Source organism: Rhinolophus ferrumequinum, chromosome 16, assembly GCF_004115265.2.
Source record: "Rhinolophus ferrumequinum isolate MPI-CBG mRhiFer1 chromosome 16, mRhiFer1_v1.p, whole genome shotgun sequence".
NCBI classification, from domain to species: Eukaryota; Metazoa; Chordata; class Mammalia; order Chiroptera; family Rhinolophidae; genus Rhinolophus; species Rhinolophus ferrumequinum.
This window is the reverse complement of record NC_046299.1, coordinates 23,025,432-23,045,362: the sequence shown is the minus strand read 5'-3', so window position 1 is coordinate 23,045,362 and position 19,931 is coordinate 23,025,432. Positions and strand designations below refer to the sequence as shown.

The 19,931-nt window shown below is 51.9% G+C and overlaps 1 protein-coding gene across 20 annotated transcripts; it reads right to left on the bottom strand.

Annotated features, from left to right (window-relative positions):
* Nucleotides 1-1,837: 1,837 nt before the first annotated feature.
* On the bottom strand, nt 1,838-19,784 carry KCNIP2 (potassium voltage-gated channel interacting protein 2). Of its 20 annotated transcripts, XM_033130388.1 has the most exons (11): nt 19,600-19,784; nt 19,434-19,517; nt 6,682-6,777; nt 5,781-5,834; nt 5,004-5,128; nt 4,509-4,578; nt 4,264-4,334; nt 4,032-4,139; nt 3,762-3,866; nt 3,562-3,624; nt 1,838-2,332 (listed from the first exon to the last, which is right to left on the bottom strand). In XM_033130388.1, the coding sequence occupies exons 2-11, from the start codon at nt 19,504-19,506 to the stop codon at nt 2,111-2,113; spliced, it is 987 nt and encodes a 328-aa protein (XP_032986279.1). In that variant the 5' UTR covers nt 19,507-19,517; nt 19,600-19,784; the 3' UTR covers nt 1,838-2,110. The 20 variants fall into 20 exon arrangements, with proteins under 20 accessions (XP_032986279.1, XP_032986278.1, XP_032986276.1 ...); XM_033130387.1 differs by having other exon boundaries at nt 19,434-19,784; XM_033130385.1 differs by lacking the exons at nt 5,781-5,834; nt 6,682-6,777 and adding an exon at nt 16,688-16,984.
* Nucleotides 19,785-19,931: the final 147 nt, after the last annotated feature.

Here is a 19,931-nt window from a genome sequence, read left to right as displayed (position 1 = left end):
TCAAAGCTCCATTTTGAACATGTTAAATTTGACCATTACAGGTCCACATGAATATGTCAAATACGCAATTGGATATATGGGTCTTGGAGCTCAGAGGAGAATTCTGGAGATATGAACTTAGGAGTCCTCTGCATATAGATGGTGTTTAAGCCATGGGGTTGAATGTGATTTGAAGAAGAGGCTCAGGTCTGAGCTGTGGGGTCCAACATTTAGAATTCCAATTGAGAAGGATGAGTCTGCAAGGGAAGTCTGAGGAGTATCCAGAAAGGTAAGAGGAAAACCAGGAAGTATGAAACACTGGAAGGCAAGAAAGGAGGGTGTTTTGAAATGGAGCAGCTGGCAATATTTAGAATCCAACCAATAGCCAAAAAAATCAAATGCCAACTGGCTGTTTTCTTTTGGGTTCCCATTTGTGTGCCCTGGCTCTGGGGCACTTCTCATTTCACTAGAAATTCTCAGCTTCAGACTTCAACTCCCCTTAAATTTGGATCTACCCTAAAACATAGAGAACGACTCCATACCTAACCCAGTTATATTCATTCATATACTAACCATGCTAATTCATCCAATCACATAATTATTCGTACAATTATTGAGTGCCTATTACTTGCCAGGCCTCGAAAATAGGATGGTAGGGGGAAAAAACATAGTCCAGGCACTTGAGGAGCCCTTAGGAGCTTACAGTGTATCAAAGACAACCACTCAAATAAATATATGGTTACAAACAGAAGGGCTATGAAGGAAAAGGATAAGGTTCCATGAGAACCTGTCACAGTGTCACCTTGTTTAGATTATGCATGACATGCACAGCATCCATCTTTCACACACAAATCTTTACTGTGACATCTGGGACAGAGACTTGGGGGATTGGGTCTAGTCTCTATCCTCCTATAAACACACCTGTTTCCTCTTCTGTACAATGGAAAGCTGAAAGGTAGACTCGACCACAGGTTCTTAACTTTGGGCCCATGGATGACTTTCAGGGATACAACAGTATATGGAAAAGTACGTATTTTTTTCCTTCTGCACAGTGGGCCCACAGCTTTCATCAGTTCAGAGGGGTTGGTCCCAAAGAAACCCAAAGACCTAAGGAGCAGATAATTGTGTCATATGAGCAGGGAACACAGACAAAATGATGGACTCTGGAAGTTTTTAAGTTTTGGTTTTTTGGACAACATACCCCTTCCCTGACCTTTTCAATGTGTACCTTGATGGACAAGAATGCCTGATTCCTCTTCTATGGATGGTGAAGTTTAATTACCATATAATGGTGCCCTACCATTGGTGGCTTCTCTCGAGGAGCAGAATAAAGAAAGGGTCCAACCCCACACAGGAAGTCTCTATTACCCTTTGTGTCACCTGCTCCATGGGGACCTGACCTAGGTCCACTTCATTTGATCCCCCATCATTCTTGGCTGGAGTATAGACACAAATGTATGTCCATATTGGAGGCAAAATTGGGATATTTATGCAATGAAATTTTCATTAGAAACTAAAGGGAATTTCCGCCCTCCAAAGAAAGCACTTTGAGATTAAGTGACGTCTGTAAGTTCGAAATTCTTGATTCAACTTGTAAGAACATTTAGCCAAAATACAGCTGGCTTGGCATAGTCTTCAGCACATCGATAACCTGTCTCTTCCTTGTCTTCTGTAAGGAGAGAGATTTATGTGGGTGTCTCTTTGAGGTCAGGGAGCTTTCCAACCCTTGTAGAAACTGTGTCTTGGTTTCCTGCCAAGGATTGGACATACTATGGGAAAGAGAGGCACTTTCTTTGGGATCTAAAAATCTGCAAGTGCATGAGTTAGAGGTTGTGAAGTGTGTGTGGGGTAAGAGGGACAAAAAGGCGGAGACAGCAGCCTGTGCATAGCCATTGTGTTTTATTGGATCTAGTGTATTTCTTATTTTACAAAATATACAGAGGAGCAAAAATGCAAAGCAGTCAACAGTACTCTGAAGAGACAGGGAGCTTCCTCGGGGCAGGGCCCTTCCCCTCAGATCCTGACTGAATGAGAAGGTGAGCTAAATGGGACAAGCAGGTATATTAAGGGATGGCAGCACGGCAGGGGTGCTGATGATGCAGTGGGACCTGGGTTCTATGGTCTCTGCCTTCTAGATGTGCTCAAGGGCATCTCTGGGTAGATTGAATAAAGCAAGAGGAGACCATAAGTGGGAAATGAGGAGGCTATGTTGGGGGCTGAAATAGAGCCTGGGTAGATCAAAGATTCTAATGAATGCCCCCACACTGGGTTCAGATGCTATGTCTGCCTCCATCTTCCCTTTTCTTCTAAGGCATCCACTGGATAGTCCCTGACTCACTCCATGCCTCCAAGTCTAGAGGAAATGGCAAATGAAAACTTAAATTGTAGCCACCGGAGAGGACAGGCTGAAACTTTGGCAGGAATCAGCCAGGACATCTCCCACCCATATTCCCTTACTGCTACCACACCATACAAAAAGGAAGGAATGAAAAGAAAAACTTCCAGGGATAAACCAGACATCAGAATCCCAGGCTCTCTTGGGATACTGAAGAGGGTATGGAAAATTTCTGGGGTGTTTCCAAGGAAATAAGGTCTTCTGAAGAGCCTGGAAACTCATATTCTGATGGCTTGGTGGCAGACCTGTGGCACTCAGAGAGATAGCCTGGCATGCCTCAGCTCTCACTGATAATCTCTAGGACTTTCTGCTCTCTACTCCAGCTACCTCCTAGGACCTAACCACTGGCGCAAGCCCAAGATTGCTCCCTTTACATTCTTGTCCCCCTCCTACAGAACTCTCAAAGGCCCTGGTCTGAAAGGCCAGTCAGTGCCAAGTACAGAGCAGCCTCTCTGAGAAGGAGTCTTTAGGAAAATTGTTTATGGGGTCAGGGATGGGGGAAGCACCATAGCAGGAGAAATTCTGTCTAGTGTTGTGGTTTCTAGAGTGGGAGTAGGAGGTGGAGAACCACTCAATTCCTATAGCAGGGCACCCTCAGCACTGAGTGTCAGGCAAGAAGGGGGTGGGAGCTGTTGGGAGTGGGATCACCCCGAAGATATACTCTGCCCACTCCCTGACCCTTTCAGCTCCAGTGATCCCCAGGCTCTTGGATTCCTACAGGCCCAAGGGCAGGGCTAGGATGAGGACAGACCTGGGAGGAGAAGGGTGAGGTCCACCTGGACTAGGGCTAGAGCAAGGTCCCCCTAAGAAAACTGACCCCCTCTCCTGGGGAACTAGATGACATTGTCAAAGAGCTGCATGGACCTCATGATGTTCTCGTCCTGTAGCCATGGTATAAGAGAGGCAGAATGGAGAGAGAAAAAAAGAAAAAGCACTTGTCAGAAACAGGGAGAGAGACATTGAGTCATAAATCAGGGCATCCAGAGACACAAAGAGGCAGTGAGGAAGGAGACACCAGAGAGACCAGAGGTGGGGGAGGGACAGGCCTCTCTGAGTTGTGAAGGAATAGGATTTAGGAGTGGGGTTCACTTAGGGAAATGATACTCTGCCCAAAGGAGCCTTCTCCTGTATCACTGAATCTAGCCCTGAGTTCAGACCAGGGAAATGTGGAGGGCGGGGACCTGTACCTTTTGACAGGACTCAATGAATTCCTCAATGGTCACCACACCATCTTTGTTCCTGTCCATCTTCTGCAAAAAATGGTAGTGGGGAGGAGAATAGGCGGGATGGAAGGAAAGAGGCAAGCAGAACTCATGTAAGTTCCCTCCTGGGACCTCAACTCTTTCCCTTCACTCCAGGACCCTGCAGCCTACCCAGTCCCAGGCACCTGGAAGAAGCTCTCCACATGTTCCTTTGGGGCCTCTTCCCGGAGTGCAGGATATGTATACTTTCCCATCATGTCATAGATGGACTTCATGATATCAAGCATTTCCTGTTAGGAAAGAAGAGGATCCCTCCTCAGAGCCTGCAGCTTCCAAACCAGGAGGCCTAGGGATTAGGGCCGCCCTCACCCCTTGCTGGTGATGCATATGTGGGTCACATGTCCTCCTATGGGCCCTTTACACCTCCTCTCCAGTTCTTCAGTTGCCCTGTGTACCTCCTTGGTGATGCAGCCGTCCTTGTTGAGGTCATACAGGTTGAAGGCCCAGTTCAGCCTGTCATCTATGGTTCCCCGAAGAATCACTGACAAACCAGCAACAAAGTCCTGGGAAGGAGGCAGGGAGGAAATGTGTCTTCAGATACCCTTCACCCCTCCCCCTTTCTGGGGTTGGTTCGGAGGTCCTGGCTCTGAAGCCCCAGGCCTCCCTGGCCCACCTCCTCCAGCTCACCTCAAAACTGACTGAGCCATCATGGTCGGTGTCAAAGGCATTGAAGAGAAAAGTGGCATATGTGCTGGAGTCTGTAGAATACGTGTGGATCAGTAAGCTTGGCTTCCATACAGCAGAGGACTTCCTATCTCTGTGGGGCTCCCCAAACGCCTCTTATCACTTGGCATTCTCAGCCCCTCCAGAACCCTCTCCCCGACTCAGCCTAGAAATGGATAGCTGATTCCTCTCCGGCTTTGTTCCCTCACCTCCTTGAGGAAAGAACTGGGAGTAAATCTGCTTGAAGTTCTCCTCATTGACAATTCCGCTGGGACATTCCTGGGGGGTGGGGAGACCAGACTGAGGGCAGAGACAAAATCCCCTTCCACTCACCTCTCTTACATACCCCTCCCAGAGATTCCCAGACATACCCCTCCCAGAGATTCCCAGAGAGAGAAACAATCTTCATATCTCCAGGAGGCTCACCATGTGGCTCTTCTAATGGGAGACAAGACTTCGCCCCAGTGCACAATTATAAAAACACAGAAGTGTTTTTATAATGGACAGTCTACAGGCTCCGCCCCCTCTCTAACAGGCCAGAAGTTCCCTGTAGAAGCTCAGTCTGCGGGGGAAGGTGGGGCTCTCGCTCCTCCTCACATTCCCTCTCACTCCCCAAAGCGTGCGGGCCACCTTTCTGAGAAATTCTGGATAGGCCCCGCCCCCCGCCCCACCCCTCGCCCAGTTTGTCCTGGCTTTGCACTCACGTTCTTGAAGCCCCGGTAAAGGACCTGCAACTCTTTGCGCGTGAACTTGGTTTGCTCCTGCAGCTGCTCCAGACCCTCAGGTCGGTGACACACAGTGGACAGTTCAAACTCATCCTCCACGCTGTCTGCGGGGGGGACGGGCGGTGGGGGGGACAGCCGCGCCTCAGGCCCGGCCCCAACGACCCCTATTCAAAATCACCGACCCATCCATACCCCCATCTCCGACACCAGAGACCAGCCTGCGAGTTCCCTGGACCCCGTTGCGAGGACATCAAGGCAAGGAGAGGAGACGCTGGTCAGCTTCGAGGTCTATCAGCGGACCCGACCCAAGGCCAGGCCTGGCCCCAGAGCCAGGGGGTCCGACCTAGCGCTGGCCCCTGGACCCTCGATCCCTGGTTGGAGGGGAAGGCCCCAGTCCCATATTTATTCCAGAAGGGGAGGAGTAGGAAAGATGGTTTCGGAGGGCGTCTGAGGGTTCAAGTTCCTGGCCTTCCCATACTAACACAGATCCGCCCAACCCTGGCCCCGCCCATATCCTTCCTTACCGCCAAGCCCCGCCTGTCGTGGCCATGCCCCAGCCATGCTCCACCCAGCTCCAGCCAAGCCCCATCCATACCCCACCCCTGCCCCTGCCCCCTGTAAGCCTTAACGAAGGCCCCACCCCTGGCCCCATCTCCGTCCCGCCCTAGCCCCCCACAAACCAGTCCCCAGGCAAGTGCCCCGACCCTGAGATCCCAAAGCACCCCCGCCCCCGCCCCCACCAGGAGAGTAAGTCACCTGGGTCCAGCGGGCGGGGTCTGTGGGGGCGGAAGGAGGCTGGGGCGGCTAATGCTGAAGGGAGCGAACTGTCACCGAGAAAGCTGAAGACTCGGACAAATGCAGACACACAGCTCACCCCTCACACTCACAGCAAATCTCACAGACCTGCGTGTTACAATGCACACACCCCAGCCCCGCGCGCAAAAGCACACGTAATGAACGAGCACAGAAACATATGAAATAGATCCCACACTCACATGCTTGCAGGACTCTCACCTGTCTTTTTTCGAATCTACCCCCAAGTGAGACCCGGAAACAAACACAACGATATTCTCAAATAACTACAAAACGGGCCTTTATAGCTTGCAAAATGCAGTGAGAGCCTATGAGGTGGACAAGGCCCAACTGAGGAAACAGGCCTAGAGACAAAGCGAGGTCACTCAACTGGGGACCAGGCTGTCACTAGAAAACCCAAGTATCCGGGCATCTGGAGGAACGCGGGCTCCATCTGCCGGGCAACGTACAAAATATGCCCAGGGGAGGGGCGGGCAGCCAGAGTCGCAGGTACTAACCCAGGTAAGCCACGCACAGACCTGCACAACCGTTTGGCCCCCCCACCCCTGCCAAATTGTCCACATGCACTAGCCTCGGGCCTCAGCCCTGCCACACTGTCCACGCCCAAAGGCCCGGGTCCCGCCCGTTTCGCAAACTGGAGACGCCCACAGACACTCGGACCACGCCCCCAAACAGCACGCCCACACCTTCCACTTCCTTACAGAAATGCAGCTACGCTTGCTCATTCTCGCGCCAGCCAGTGCCCAGCCGTGGCCACGCACACACACGCAGGCCCGCTCCAGTCACCCTGGTCACACCCCACACAAACGGGCCCCGCCCCCGGAAGCACAGGAGCTGCACTTGCTTTCACTGACTGAGGGCAGGGCCTGGGGCCCGCAGCATGGCAGCAGCTTGAGGAACCGCTGCTTCAGCGCTTTTTTAGTGGGCCCTGGAGGGTGGCCTGGGAAGAGAGAAGACCCCAGGAAAGCACATTAACCCCCACTGCCCCTCCGTGTCCCCTCCCCACCATCACAAATCAACTCAGACTGGGGGGGGGGCGTTTGTTGGGGAGGATTGAGGAGGGATGGCGAGGGTAGCTGGGGCCAGGGTAGCCCAGTGGGTTTCAGAGGCATGGAAAATCCACCGAGGCGGCTTGGGCACCTTGCATAATGGGACGCAGCCAGGGACATCGAGGGGGGTCGGGGAGAGGAGGTGGCATTGGCTTTAGCGTCTGCTGACCCTGGGCCTTTGCTCCAGTGCTATGGCTGGACCTCTGAGGGTGATGTCCAACCGAAGAATTGCCTGAGTAGGAACACCTCTCCCATACACATATATAGTGACTGGAGTGTATAGTGACATATAGAACAATAAATCACAGAGTGATGGATGCCATACAGCATAACACCCAGTAACTCAATTAACCCAATGGCCTAATTAAGCAGCCTCCAACACACACACACACACACACACACACACACACACACACCGAACTGAAAACTCCTTAATACAAACATACAAATATGACCTAGGAAAAACATGACACATACAGGCCATCTTACACACAGCATAATCAAACCACACAAAAACACACAATGACCCTGGGACATCATGACACTGTGTTAATGACACAACAGACTATGACCTTATAATATTATGATACATCAAGATCACCATGACACATACCCATAGCATATTGTGACCTATGTGTCCATGGCACCCAGATACCTAAGACTGCGCCTCACCCACAGAACCTCTATGTGTCCTGGGTACGCCCCTTTCTTTTCTACAACTCCTCATTCCCAGGCACCTAGAGTCTTCCTACCAGTGGAACAGAGTTCCTCATCATCCACCCTCAAAGTGTCCCTTCCCAGTCCTTTCCAGTATGGCTTACTCTTTGAAGGTGAAATTATAGTGAACTCTGAAGCAATAACAGACCTTAGAGATGAGTATTTTGGTGTAACGTGGCCTATGCAGAGCCCAGTGATCACAATTCCCCTCACTTCCCCTATTTATACACGTTTCCTACAGCTATAATTGTATCCTACAGCTATAATTGTATCCTAGGGAGACTCTCCGCTTTCGTGTGTGTCTGTGTCCCGGCTGTACCAGTCTCCAGACTCAGGCCAGAGTCCACGGGACCCGGCACACAGACTGAGGTTGGCCTCAGTCCCTTCCTGGAGGGGCCCATCTTGCTTTGGTTGTAGGTTACTCGGGCATCCCAACTCCCAAGCCCCGCCCTCCCAAGCCAGACCCCACCCTCAGGACAAGGCCCTGCTCCCAGGAAGTTAACAGCCAGAAGTCAAAGCCTCCTCCCCCTCCAATATATTCTCTCACCCTCCTCCGCAGCAGGAACTACGGAGAAGTGGGAGGGGGAGGAGGGAGGGGAGAAGGGGTGGGCCGGGTAGGGATCGATGGCGGCCTGGCTCCTGGCCCAAGGCTCCATTAGCCCAGACTTTGGTTTCCCGAAGCAGAAGCCGCACCTGGGGCCTCCAGTGGTATAGTCGCCACCAGAGGGGGGAGGGGGGCGGGCAGGATGATGGGGAGTGAGGGGGGGAGGCTCCCCTGCCTCTTCCAACCTACCCCTCTTCACACATCCCCACTACGTGCTCCCAGGACTCAATTTCCTCTAGGTTGCTCCAGAAATAGGAAGAGAAAGAGGCTGCCTTCAGCCTACAGGACTACTGGGTTTCCTGGGTAACACCTCTTCCCACCAGATAGTCTAAAGGGAATGGCAAATTAGAGCCCAACTGACTTCATGTTTTTAGGATTGGATGAACCCCAGTTCATGTAGGACCAATCCCTGTTCTTCATCCCATCCCAATAAATGCAGCAGAGGATGGAGGGTGGGCTAGAAGTTTTCTGCTCTTACTGCACCCTAGAGCAGGCAATTTATGGACCTTCCTCTTGTCCCCAGCTCCCTTCACATCTTTTTAGTTCTCCCAGGTATCCACCCTGCAGCCCTCCTATCACGTTTCTTGCCTGTTTTCCTGTCCCTGGTGGAACTGGGGAACAGCCATGCCATGGAGCTGCACAGTTCTTGGTGTGAAGAGGAGGGAGAGGCCAAAACTCTCCGTATGTGTGTGTGTGGGGGGGGGAGGCAGAAATTGCTCCCTTCTCTACCTCCAGTATCACTCTCTCCACTTGACTTTGGGATGGAGTGGAGAATTGATATTCCACTCCCAGTGTCTAAGCCCTGGAGACCATTCTGCCCTTGGATGCTGAGAGAAAGTAACTGGAAGAGGCAAGGGGGCTTTGGGGAAGTAGGGTCCCTATCTAACCCACACCTCACCTTCCTGCCAGAGCTGATCTGTAAATGTCTCATTCACAGTGTTCCCTCTCTTGTCCCACCAGAACCTACTCCAATCCTAAGCCTGGGGCATAGAGCTGGTATATTCTCAGGGAACTCTGGGAACAGCCACGCACACAATCCGATGCCCAGAGGCTCAGCCACATACCTTGTCCCCATTAGATACAGTCACCTCTACCATCTGACAAAGCCACACACCCAGTCACTGTGATCACATCCCTGATACCTAAGCTCACAGAGTCACACACTTTGTCCATTCTTATCACACACATGAACAGACACACAATTACAACCCCTGTATCTCTCACATACTGAATCCACACACACACACACCTGCAAGGATGGATGTGTGGAGAATCACATACGTCTTCAGAGCAATGTTGTGGGCCACTGGACCCAAAAGGGACTCCCCAGAAGTCTGGTGTTATCTCATGATCCCTGGAACCTCCTTCCTCTACTCCAGATACCCCTGCCTATCTCCAGACCCCCCTTCATGTCCCCCAGACTCCCCTCACCTCCACACCCCAGTCCTCCCATGCTGTACCCCTCATCATCTCCCCCAAACATCCTGTCCCCTGGCCCTCTCTCTTCATCTCCTTCAGACACCAGTCCCCCAGATTCCCTGCTCATCTCCCCCCAGATCCACTCAAGTCCCCCTCTTTAACCTCTCCCATAAGTCCTATTCCAAACGCACCCTTCCTCACCTCCCCGAGCCGCCCTATCCCATTACTAACCTGCTCACATCTGCCCCCAGTCCTAAAAGTCAGAGTAACTCCCCCCCACCCCTCAGGCTGTTGGCGGCTGTCCCTCCAGCCAGCAGCCCGGACCTGCCCAGATACCTAGGTTACCTTCCAAGGAGACAGGCTCAAAGAGGCCAAACTGCTCCAGGACCTTGACAAACAGGGCGAGGACCACCAGCACAGCGACCATCTCCAGCCCTTCCAGGTTCATGGTGGGCCTGGGGCATGGCCCCCACCAGCTGAGGCTCAGATAGGCCCGCCACCCTCCTCACACCACCTGCCCCTCAGGCTCCCCAGCGTGAGTAGGACCGCCTGCAGCCTCCCTCCCCTTCTCCCTCCCAACATCTCCTCCCTCTCCCCACCCTCCTCACCCCGCCTCTGCCCCATTCGCCTCCCAGCCACAGCTTCTTCCTCTTCACTGGCCACCTCAGCCTCTGGACTGGTATCTTCTTGGGAGCTTCGGTGTGAAGGATACGGGCCAGGCCAGGCCAGAGGAGGGAGGCATTGGCCCGCTTCTGTCCCTGAGGACAGCTTCCCCCAGATACCCTGTGGCTACTACGCACCAAAGGAAGGGGTCAGACCCAAAGGAAGGGGTCAGACGGAGGAGCTGTGCTTAGGGAGAAGGCAGGGAAGCGGCAGTGTGTATGTGTGTAACCATGAGCTGTACATATGTAAGTACTAGATGTATGGGTCAGAATATGTTATGAGTGTCTGGGTGTTTTCTCGTATGTTCCTGTGTTTGTCTGTATGGAGAATATGTGTGTCTGTGTGTGTTTACACGATTGTGTACCTATTAGGTATGTATCCTGTATATGTGGGTATGTGACCTGGGTGTCTATGGTACGTGTGTGAGTGTATTGGAGTATTTCTGTGCATGGGGTATGAGGTGTCTGTTTTAGTAGGACTGTGGGATGTGGGTCTGAAGACTCATAATATGGATGTGCCCTATAATTAGGAGTATGGGTCTATGGCAGTTGTGTAATTGTATCTGCATGAAACTGTATGAGCATATAAAAGAGGAGAAGGCAGTGACCTCTCCTGTCAGGAGGACACCACAACCATCGATTGCGGTTGCCACGGAGACTGAGGCTGGAAGCACTCTCTTCCCACAGGCCACAGACAGGGAAACTGAGGCCCAAGGAGGGAGGATTGGGTCCAATAGCCTGGGCAGGAAAAAGGCTGCTTAGTCCTGTCACGGACCCTCTGGAGAAGGGACTTATTTAGTGGCTTTTGGGACCAAGAGACTCAAGCTCCTTGGGAGAAGAGGAGGGACTGTGCTCTTCCCTTCCATCTGGCTGGGGCCACACCCAAGAGCTGCCAAAGACCTGCCTGCTCCTTGGGAACCATTATTGAGTAGATGTTCTCCATCCCAGGGTAAGAGGGAACCCACCAAAGGTGCCACCCTCCCACCCCCACCCTCTCAGTCCCCTAGAGTATTCCTGGAGCCTCTCCCCCACCTTTCCTGCTCCTAACGTGGTGGTGGTGGAGGAAAGTAGGGGGGTGGGTAGAGGCCTGCAGAACCAGTGCACTGAAAACCAGAGCTGCGGAGTCACTACACAGCTGGCTAACACTGGGTAAGCACTCACTGTGTGCTACCACGTTCCCCCGAAAATAAGACCTAGTCAGACCATCAGCTCTAATGTGAGGTGTGAGGTGTCTGTTTTAGTAGGACCGTGGGATGTGGGATGTTGTTATTTGGAGTAAAAGTTAATATATGACCCGGTATATTATCTTTATTATATTATATTATATTATATTATATTATATTATATTATATTATATTATATTATATAAGACTCGGTCTTATATTAAAACAAGACCTGGCCTTATATTAATTTTTGCTCCAAAAGACACATCAGAGCTGACTGTCTGGCTAGGTCTTATTTTCGGGGAAACACGGTCGATAGTGTGCTAGGTCATTACAGACATTATCACATTGAATTTTCACAATAAACCTGGGAAGGAAGTACTATTATCTCCACATTACAGGTAGTGAAACTAAGGCAAAAGGAGGGTAAGCAAACCTCCAATCTCAATAAGCATCAGAGCCTCAATTTTAACCCAGTCTGACTGAGCCTGCACACTAACCCACCACACTACATAGGCTCCCTTCTTAGGCAGCTTGACCACCCAGTAGGCTCACTTTATGGGTAATGACCCCAGAGGGAGCCCTCCCTCCGTGTCCAGCTTTGGAATTAGTGTGTCTGAGCCCCAGTAGTGGGTGGGGGTCGGGTGGGAGCTGGTCCCAACGCTTCAAGTGAGGTTCACTAAACTGCTATTCTACAGGCCACCACTGGGGGTCAGGCGTCCATTTCACACCACACCTTACCCAACATCCCAGGAAGGCGTGGAAAGGAGCACTGGGAAGGAGGGTAGCTTCAGGCAGGCTTGGTTCTACTTCACTCTCCCCACCTCCCTCAGGAAGAAGTCAACTCAGGGACTTCTTTCGGTTTCTCACACCTTAGAGATTACAGGTTTACAGGTGAAACCAGCAAACATCTTCCTATCACAGTCCAAATTCTACATCTGGCATTTAATACCCTTCCCCTTTCCCTCCTCAGTAGATCTCTTTTTTTCCCAACTAGTTTGGCTCCTCACTGTCTCCCAAACACACCTGTCTCTGTGGTGCTGTCTCTGTGCCTTTGCTCCTGCTATTCACTCTGCCTGGAATGCCCTCACTTCTGCTCTCCTATCCTACAGTTCTTACCTACCTTTACAGGCAGCTTAAGTTCTCTTCCCTTCAGAGCCTCCAGTCATCAGGGAGCTCCCACGTACCTGAATTTCTACTGAACTCAATGTTGGGCCTCAAAACTGAGCACCTAATTCTGTAATGTTATTAGTAGGAATAGTAAAAGGAGGCAGTAGAGCATGGTAGGTGATAGTGTAGGCCAGGTTGCCAGACTCCCTGGGTTCAAATCCCAGCTTTGCCAGTTGCAATTAACTGGACAAGTTCTTAACTTCTGTGTCCCTCAGTTTCCCATCTCATATGGTTGCTGGGAGAAGTAAATGAATTTATACATAGAAAGCTGTTAGAATAACTTCTGGCACAGAGTAAATGCTGAAGTGTTTGCTACCATTACAAATAATATGCCACCCCCTCCTTACAAATCTATAGCTCTTAACAATTCACAAAGCATTTCCATAAATATCGTTCTCTTGATGGCTTTGTATGACAACCCCACGAGGTAGGCAGAGTGAACAGTATTGTATCCATCTCACTGATGAGGTAAATAACGCCCAGAGAGGTAAAGGAACTTGCTCAAAGTTACCTAGCGAAGAGAAGATGATGCCCATTTGAACCCAGACCTTTCTGGGTCAATCCTGCTTCCTCAACTAGATTCCAAGTTCCCAGAGGGCAAAGACATTAAAAAATTGGACCTATACAAATTGAATGCCAGGCTCTGAGCTGGTACCTGTGGAACAAAGGTGAACCAAACAGGGCTCTGGCTCCCTCTGACCAGGGAGAGACAGCTCACTGAGGGAACTAACTATAAGGCATTTATTCATTCAAAATATGCCTACTACATGATAGAATTGTTAGGCAGGCCGTGAAATGAGCTATAGTAAAAACTTTCTAAATGGGAGACCAGACAAAACTTGGAGAGGGCATATTTTGAGCTGGTTCTTAAAGGATGGCTAAAATGTTAGCAGTCCACCTTAACAAAGGGATCAACATTTATTGAGCACATTTTGTGTACTGAATAATTTATATATATTATCTCAATTAGTCCTCATACTAAACCTGAGAGGTAGGGTCTATTATTCCTGTGTTTACAGCGGACATGGTCAGAGTGAGTAGTAATATACCCATGTTGCACATGCAGTTGAAGCTCAGAGAAGTGATTTTCCCAAGATAACACAGATGATAAGAACTGGATAAAGACTTGAAACAGAACCAATGATCTTCCAGATCCCTCAAGCTATCTCTCCAAAGCACGTAGGGGTGTTGAGGATTCCTGGGTGGCTGTAGTTTAGTTTGTGTTGGGGGAGTTATAAGTGATAATATGAAAAGTGTTCAGATTCCATGGAGCCTTGGATTGAAAGAGGCAACACAGGTGCACTCTCTGCTGCTAACTCACAGATGGACAGATCGACAAGCTTACAGCCAATTGCCCTGTCCCTGGACCCTCCACTTCCCTCTACCTCTACCCTCAACCTTCAGAGACCTTGACCCAGCTTCACAGGAACTCAAGGTCCTACATCAATCAGGCCTCTGATGGGAGAGTCTGTCAGAAGTGAAAGAGTGAGTTGTTTTTCAGGTTCTCCCTTCACCCCACTCTAAGGCCTCTCAAGTCTCAGGGCCGGTGACAAACTTGCCCAGGTCTGTTCTCCCCAAGCATCTCTGTGCCAGTTAGCTCTTCACCCAAAGAAGCAAAGTCTTAATGGAAGTACTTTAAACAGCGTAAGGGTTCAAGGGAAAACTATCTTGAAGCATTAGGTGGGCCCTCCCTAGGTCCCTCAAATCTCACCACAGAGATACTCCTGTCATTCAGTTGTTCAAACCTGGAGTAATACTGCCTTATGGGGGGGCCCAGCCTATGCCGCTGTCCTACTTTCTCGTCTGTCCTTGCTCCTCCAGTGAAGATCCCAAAGCCCTTCTCGGTCCCCCAGCCTCCGTCCATCCCCGGCCAGACCAGAAGACACAGCAGCCCCCAGCTGCATCAGGTGATTAATGAACTCCCTAGGCCTTCGGGCTATTTTGGGGCCTGGAAGTCATTCCTGCTATGACAGAGCTGGCCCCGCCTGGCTCTAGCCATCTGTCACTAGAGACAGGCCCAAGCAGTGGGTTTGGGAGATGCATGCTCCCCAAGAGACTTCCAAGTATGACTCTGGCTCAGCCCCATTTCCCTTTCTTCTGGTGAGCACATAGCAAGGAGAGGCCTGCTATACTCCAGGGTCTTAAGTGGATACCATGGAGAGAGCCAGAGAATGACAGATCCCAGAATGTCATGGGGCTAGGTTGTTTTGGTCTCCCCAGGCCAGGTGGGGAGGGGATGCTGGGTTCTGTGGGCCCTGCCCAGGCAGTCCTACAGAAACCCAAGTGGAGGTGTATGCAGACCTCAGCAGTACCATATGATACACAATCTCCATGTCATAAATTCCACAAAGCCCACACCAAGGTAAAACCTTGCGAAGGCTACAGAACTAACTTAGTGTGACTCAGGAACCCCCAATCCAACTCTAAAGCATAGAACTCCAAGTACATGCAGTCTCAGTGTCACAGAATCCCAAGGATATGCAACCGCAGGGAAACACAACCCCAGTAATCACAACCTCGTTAATACAGACTCGCAGATAGACAAAATGGTGACATACAATCCTTATGCCACACAAGTCTATCCATCCCTTCATGCATGAACTCACTAGCTGAGTTCATGTTGGTCCAGTTCCACATCAGGACTTTTACTTTCTGGACACTCACCCAGTCATCTTAAGATCCCATTAAATTAAGTAAAAGGGCTGTGCCTTTTTCCTGCTCTGCTACAAGCTTCCTCCTTTTGTCCCTGTGAGGGGCTTTGCCCCTCACATCCACCTGCTTGAGGCCCCCTCCTCTTACCTCAGTGTGAAGCCCTGCCCCCTCCTCTACCATTGTGAGGGACAAGAACGCCGCCTTTCCTTTCCTCTCGAGGATTCTTGTCTCCTCCACCTGCTCTGTAAGGGATCCTATTCCCAGCTCCATTTCTGGCAGGGGTTTTGCCCTTTAAATCCTCTCCTTTGAGACATCCTGCTCCATCTGTGAGGGGCCCTTTCCCTCCCCACCTTTGTAAGGCTCCTATCCCACTTCGCTCACTTTTTGAGGGGTCAAGCCCCTTCTTCCATTTCTCATACCTGGCGACAGCGACCCAGTCACCAGCTGGTAGAGGGATCGCGCTGCCTGCCCCAATGGGCTCCGGCACCTGCGGGGGCAATGGTTCATGGTTCCGCCGAGAGCACAGTGGCCAAGCTCCGCCCCCAAGGCCCGGGGTGGTCGGGTCTCCGCCCCAACCCGAGTGGGCCCTGCGTGGGCGGCGCGGGAGGGCCGGACCGGCAGGACCAGGATCTCAGACAGCAGTCTCGTTCCGTTCCCTGCCTTCTCCTGGCCGCACGAGCGGGACACACCCTGGCCCCATCATCTGAAGCACCCGCCCCCAAAGTTCCTAGACTGGGGCGAGGGATGGGCGGGGGCAGCGCGGACTCTCCTTACAGCCTTTTTTTGGAACATTTTCAGGATTTTTGGTGAGGAAAGGGGGCACTCACAGGTTTTGAGAAAGGAGGTGGAGGGGAAATGAATTTTTATCTTTCACTGCCCTTCTTCAGCCCCTCCTTCTCTGCCTTTCACACCCTTCCTCCTCCCATTTTGGTAGAAATGAGAAGGGGTAAGAGGCCACAGTTGTCATGGAAACTTCCCACACTTCCATACTTCCGGGACCAATGGGAGAGGGAGCAGAAAGGAGGAGGAGGAACTGGCCAGTGTATATGAGTGACAAAGAAGAGGCGGCAGGGATGTGTCCCTACTGGTCTCGGTCTCCTGCACCGAATCCCTTTTTCTCATAGCTGATTCTGTTCTGTGTCCCTCTGTCCTGCTCCAGTGCATTTACAGACTCTCCCATCATATGCTGATTGCCAGCCAAATGCGTCACGAAGCTCCCCTCCCTTCATTCCCGGCCCTGACCCCTTTCCCGGACTCATCCCTATCTCGTTACACGCAAAGTAAACCCCTTCCAAGACCCACTAACGCCTCCAGACTGCTGGGTTAACCTACAGCAGGTACATCCCAGTCCTCCGAATGGGATCCCGTATTTTTGGCTTAAAATCCTACATCTACGAGGCTTCTGGAGAATCACCTCTGAACTCCATGCAAATCTTGCCACTTGATTTGGAGACATCCCCATTCAGAATCAACTCTGCAGGCATGGCTCTTCTAAGACCACACGGGGGCGCCCCAGTCCGGGGAGCAATATTTATGGCCAGAGGAACGCGACTCCAAGATCCCAGGCCCAGGGATCCGAGCTCAGGCGTTGGCCAGCCAGGTCCCAACTGTCTCATCTTCTCCAGTCCTTTCTTTGCTTCCAGCTTGGACAGAAACACCGCTGATCCGCTGTCCTTTCCCACCCCGCGCGCTGCCAAGCTGCTCTGCAGGGCTGGGAAGACCAGAGGGGTTAGATGCAGGGCGGGGTGGCTCACGGACTTTTTTCCCCTTTAAAAGTCTTCCCCATCTTTGTTTTGAGCCTGGCATGGGAGTGGGTAAGGAAAGCGGTCGGAAGAACCCAGGATGCCCTGAGGTATGACTTTAGGGCCCCCTCCCTAACAGCCTGATGGGCTGGGACTATGGGAGCCAAAGACTATCCCCCATATCCAATCCCAGGAATCCCACCTGCACACAGAAGGAACCTTGGGATCTCCGTGGCTGGGCTGCACCTCCTCCCGGAGCGCTCTTCAGCACCGCGGACAACGACTCCCCTTCAGGCTTCTGCTCAGGTCGTCTCCAAGAACCCTGAGCACCCTGAGCTTTAACATAGGGGGCGTCCCAACCCCATTTGTCTCCTGCTATAAAAGATAAGCCCTCCTTGGAAAGGAGAGCTCCTGGTAGTCCTATTTCTTCTTTCCAAATCGTGTGTAGAGCTATCTACAGAGAGGAGGCTCATGATGTGGAAAACGATCCTTGACGCTTGTCAATATTTGACCTTTCTATTTCCCTTGGGAGGCAGGCAGGAAGTAGTATTCCCCCATTATACAGATGAGAAAAGTGAGGCCCAGAGAGAGCAAAAGTCATACATAACTGGTACTCACACTTCCATTCCTGCACCTTCCAATACAAGTGCTTCCCTCCTTCACCTAATTAATCTCTGATTCAAATAGCCAAGTGGATAGGGGATGAGTCCAGTAAAGGAGAGAATCAAAGCAGGAAGTAAACACTGAGTAATGTGGTGCTGAGGAGGGCCCTGGGGCTCTTACAACTGTCAAGGATCCTGAGATGATGAGAACAGAGTTCAAAGCAGAGCTAGACAGTTGGACCATTAAAGTCCATCCAAGTTTGAGACACATTTGGGGTCTGCCTGGGTGGAAAGGCTCCCCCTTCTGAGAGTCTTGGCTTTGGAACTAGGACCACACCAGGGTCAGTGAGTGCGGGAGACACTTTCTAAACGCATTAAATCCTAGTCTTCTCCCCCATCCCTAAGTCTTAACCTCACTCCGCTCAGGACAGACAAGGATCATATCCTCCCTCCACCTCCCTACTTGTTTCAGACACAGGTGAGACGGTCTTCCTCCTCCCATTCTCTATTGGAGTTCTTGGGCAGGCTGTACAATGAGAGACAGAAACACACACGAACATGGAAATGTGCACATGGTGTCACCCACACAAAAACATGGATCTGCCTACCAACCCAGGAATGTGCACAGGCACAGATGTACTAGTCTCACATACCTCCCCAATGTGGGGGAGAGAGAGAGGATGCCTGGGCAGCAAAGTGGTTTGGGGGGGTCACTTATAAAGGGAGGCCATATGGCACCTCCCAGGCCTAGAGTTTCTATCTCTGGGTCTGGAGGGGGGGCCAGAGGGTGTGCTTTCCTCCAGGTTTGGGTGAAGTTTGGGAGGGTTGTTGGGGGGTTGAAAGAGCTTCAGTTGTAAGAATGATCTCTGAGTACTTTATAGGGGGGCTGACCCAGCACTAACCAAAACCTCCTCACTGTCCAGGTGCTGCTCCTGGGGACCAGGCTGGGCAGCTGGACCCTAGAGTCCCTCATTGGGTCCACCTGGGCTATTTGTAGAATACATGGGGGAAGCAGTGGTATGCACTACAGACCCCCTTCTGCACCAGGAAGCCAGAGAAGTAGCTAGGGTAAGACATACCACAGACACTTACAGAGCCTCACTGAAGACTCCACTACGTGAAAGTACACAATCAGCATCAAATGTCAACATAATCCGCACAGTCTCACAATCACAAAACATAACACAACCCACCTTGCCCCAGGAGGTTCACAAAGTCTTACAAAGAGACAGGTCATCATAAAGTGAAGCCCTAACACGTTCTGGAAGTCACATGCCACTTCACACAGAATCACACTCAAAGTCGAGTTGCACATAGAACAGAAACACATAGTCAAAACAACTTCATTAGTACAATCAGGGTGCTACACAACCTCACTCAAACATCTGACAAGATCATGCAATTGCACAGCCACATATAATCACACTCACCCTGGCTGTCACCAAGCCCAGGGCACATGGCAACCAGCTGTGGGAGGCACACACACATATACACACAGACACACACAAAGAATGACAGGCGCTCACGCACGTACCACCTCCCACTCCAGACACCCTCCTAGCATGGTGTCACACCCGCCCACACCTGCTGCCTCTCTCCACCTGCCCACCTGCTCTTCCCACCTCCTGCCACCACCACCACCCCTAACCCGTGGGACCCAAGCTTTGAACTCCAGTGTCCTGGGGCCCAGAACAGCCGGGAGGGTGCTTGGAAATGGGGCAGAGTGTGGGTAAGGGCTTGGCCAGGGTCAGAGGCTTAAGGGTCTGGGGGGATGTAATCTACCCTCCCTCCCGCGACCCCCAATTCACCCACTCACCGGTGAGTTGGTCATAGGATCCGTCCAGGTCTCGGGAATCGGACAAACTCTCCTTGCGACCCTGGCCCCGCATGGCCCCCGGCGCCCCACTCCCGTCCCTACTGGGCGGTGGGAGGGGGCGCCGGGTGGCCAGGATAGGGCGCTCACACGGCGCCCCCTGGCGGCGTAGCGTGCTGCAGGGGCTGCGGGCCGGAACAGTCCCGGCTGGGGCTGAGATTCTGCGGACCTGGTCGGGGTCTAAGGCCCACCCGGGGGTCGTGGGGCAGGAGCAGGAGCGAGGCTTGGGCAGTAGGTGAGAGCAGAGCCGGAGACAGAACCGAGCTGAGCGCAGAGCCGGAGCAGAGCCGCCTCTCTCCTCCCGCCCCCTCCCCGCGGCTGTCACCGCCGCCTCCCCCCTTTGGCGCTGCCGGGATTGGCTCCCCCTACCCCCGCCCCCTCCTCTTTGCAGCTCGGGGGAGGCACCCGGTGAAAGGGTAAGCTGGAAAGAGCAGTGAGGGA

Excerpts from the sequence above, each read along its gene's own strand:
- KCNIP2 (XM_033130384.1), bottom strand. The coding sequence starts at position 19,506 with ATGCGGGGCCAGGGTCGCAAGGAGAGTTTGTCCGATTCCCGAGACCTG. Across the intron at positions 4,335-4,508 it reads CCAGTTCTTTCCTCAAGGAG|ACTCCAGCACATATGCCACT; the intron begins GTGAGGGAACAA and ends CGTATTCTACAG. Across the intron at positions 3,625-3,761 it reads ATGTGGAGAGCTTCTTCCAG|AAGATGGACAGGAACAAAGA; the intron begins GTGCCTGGGACT and ends CATTTTTTGCAG.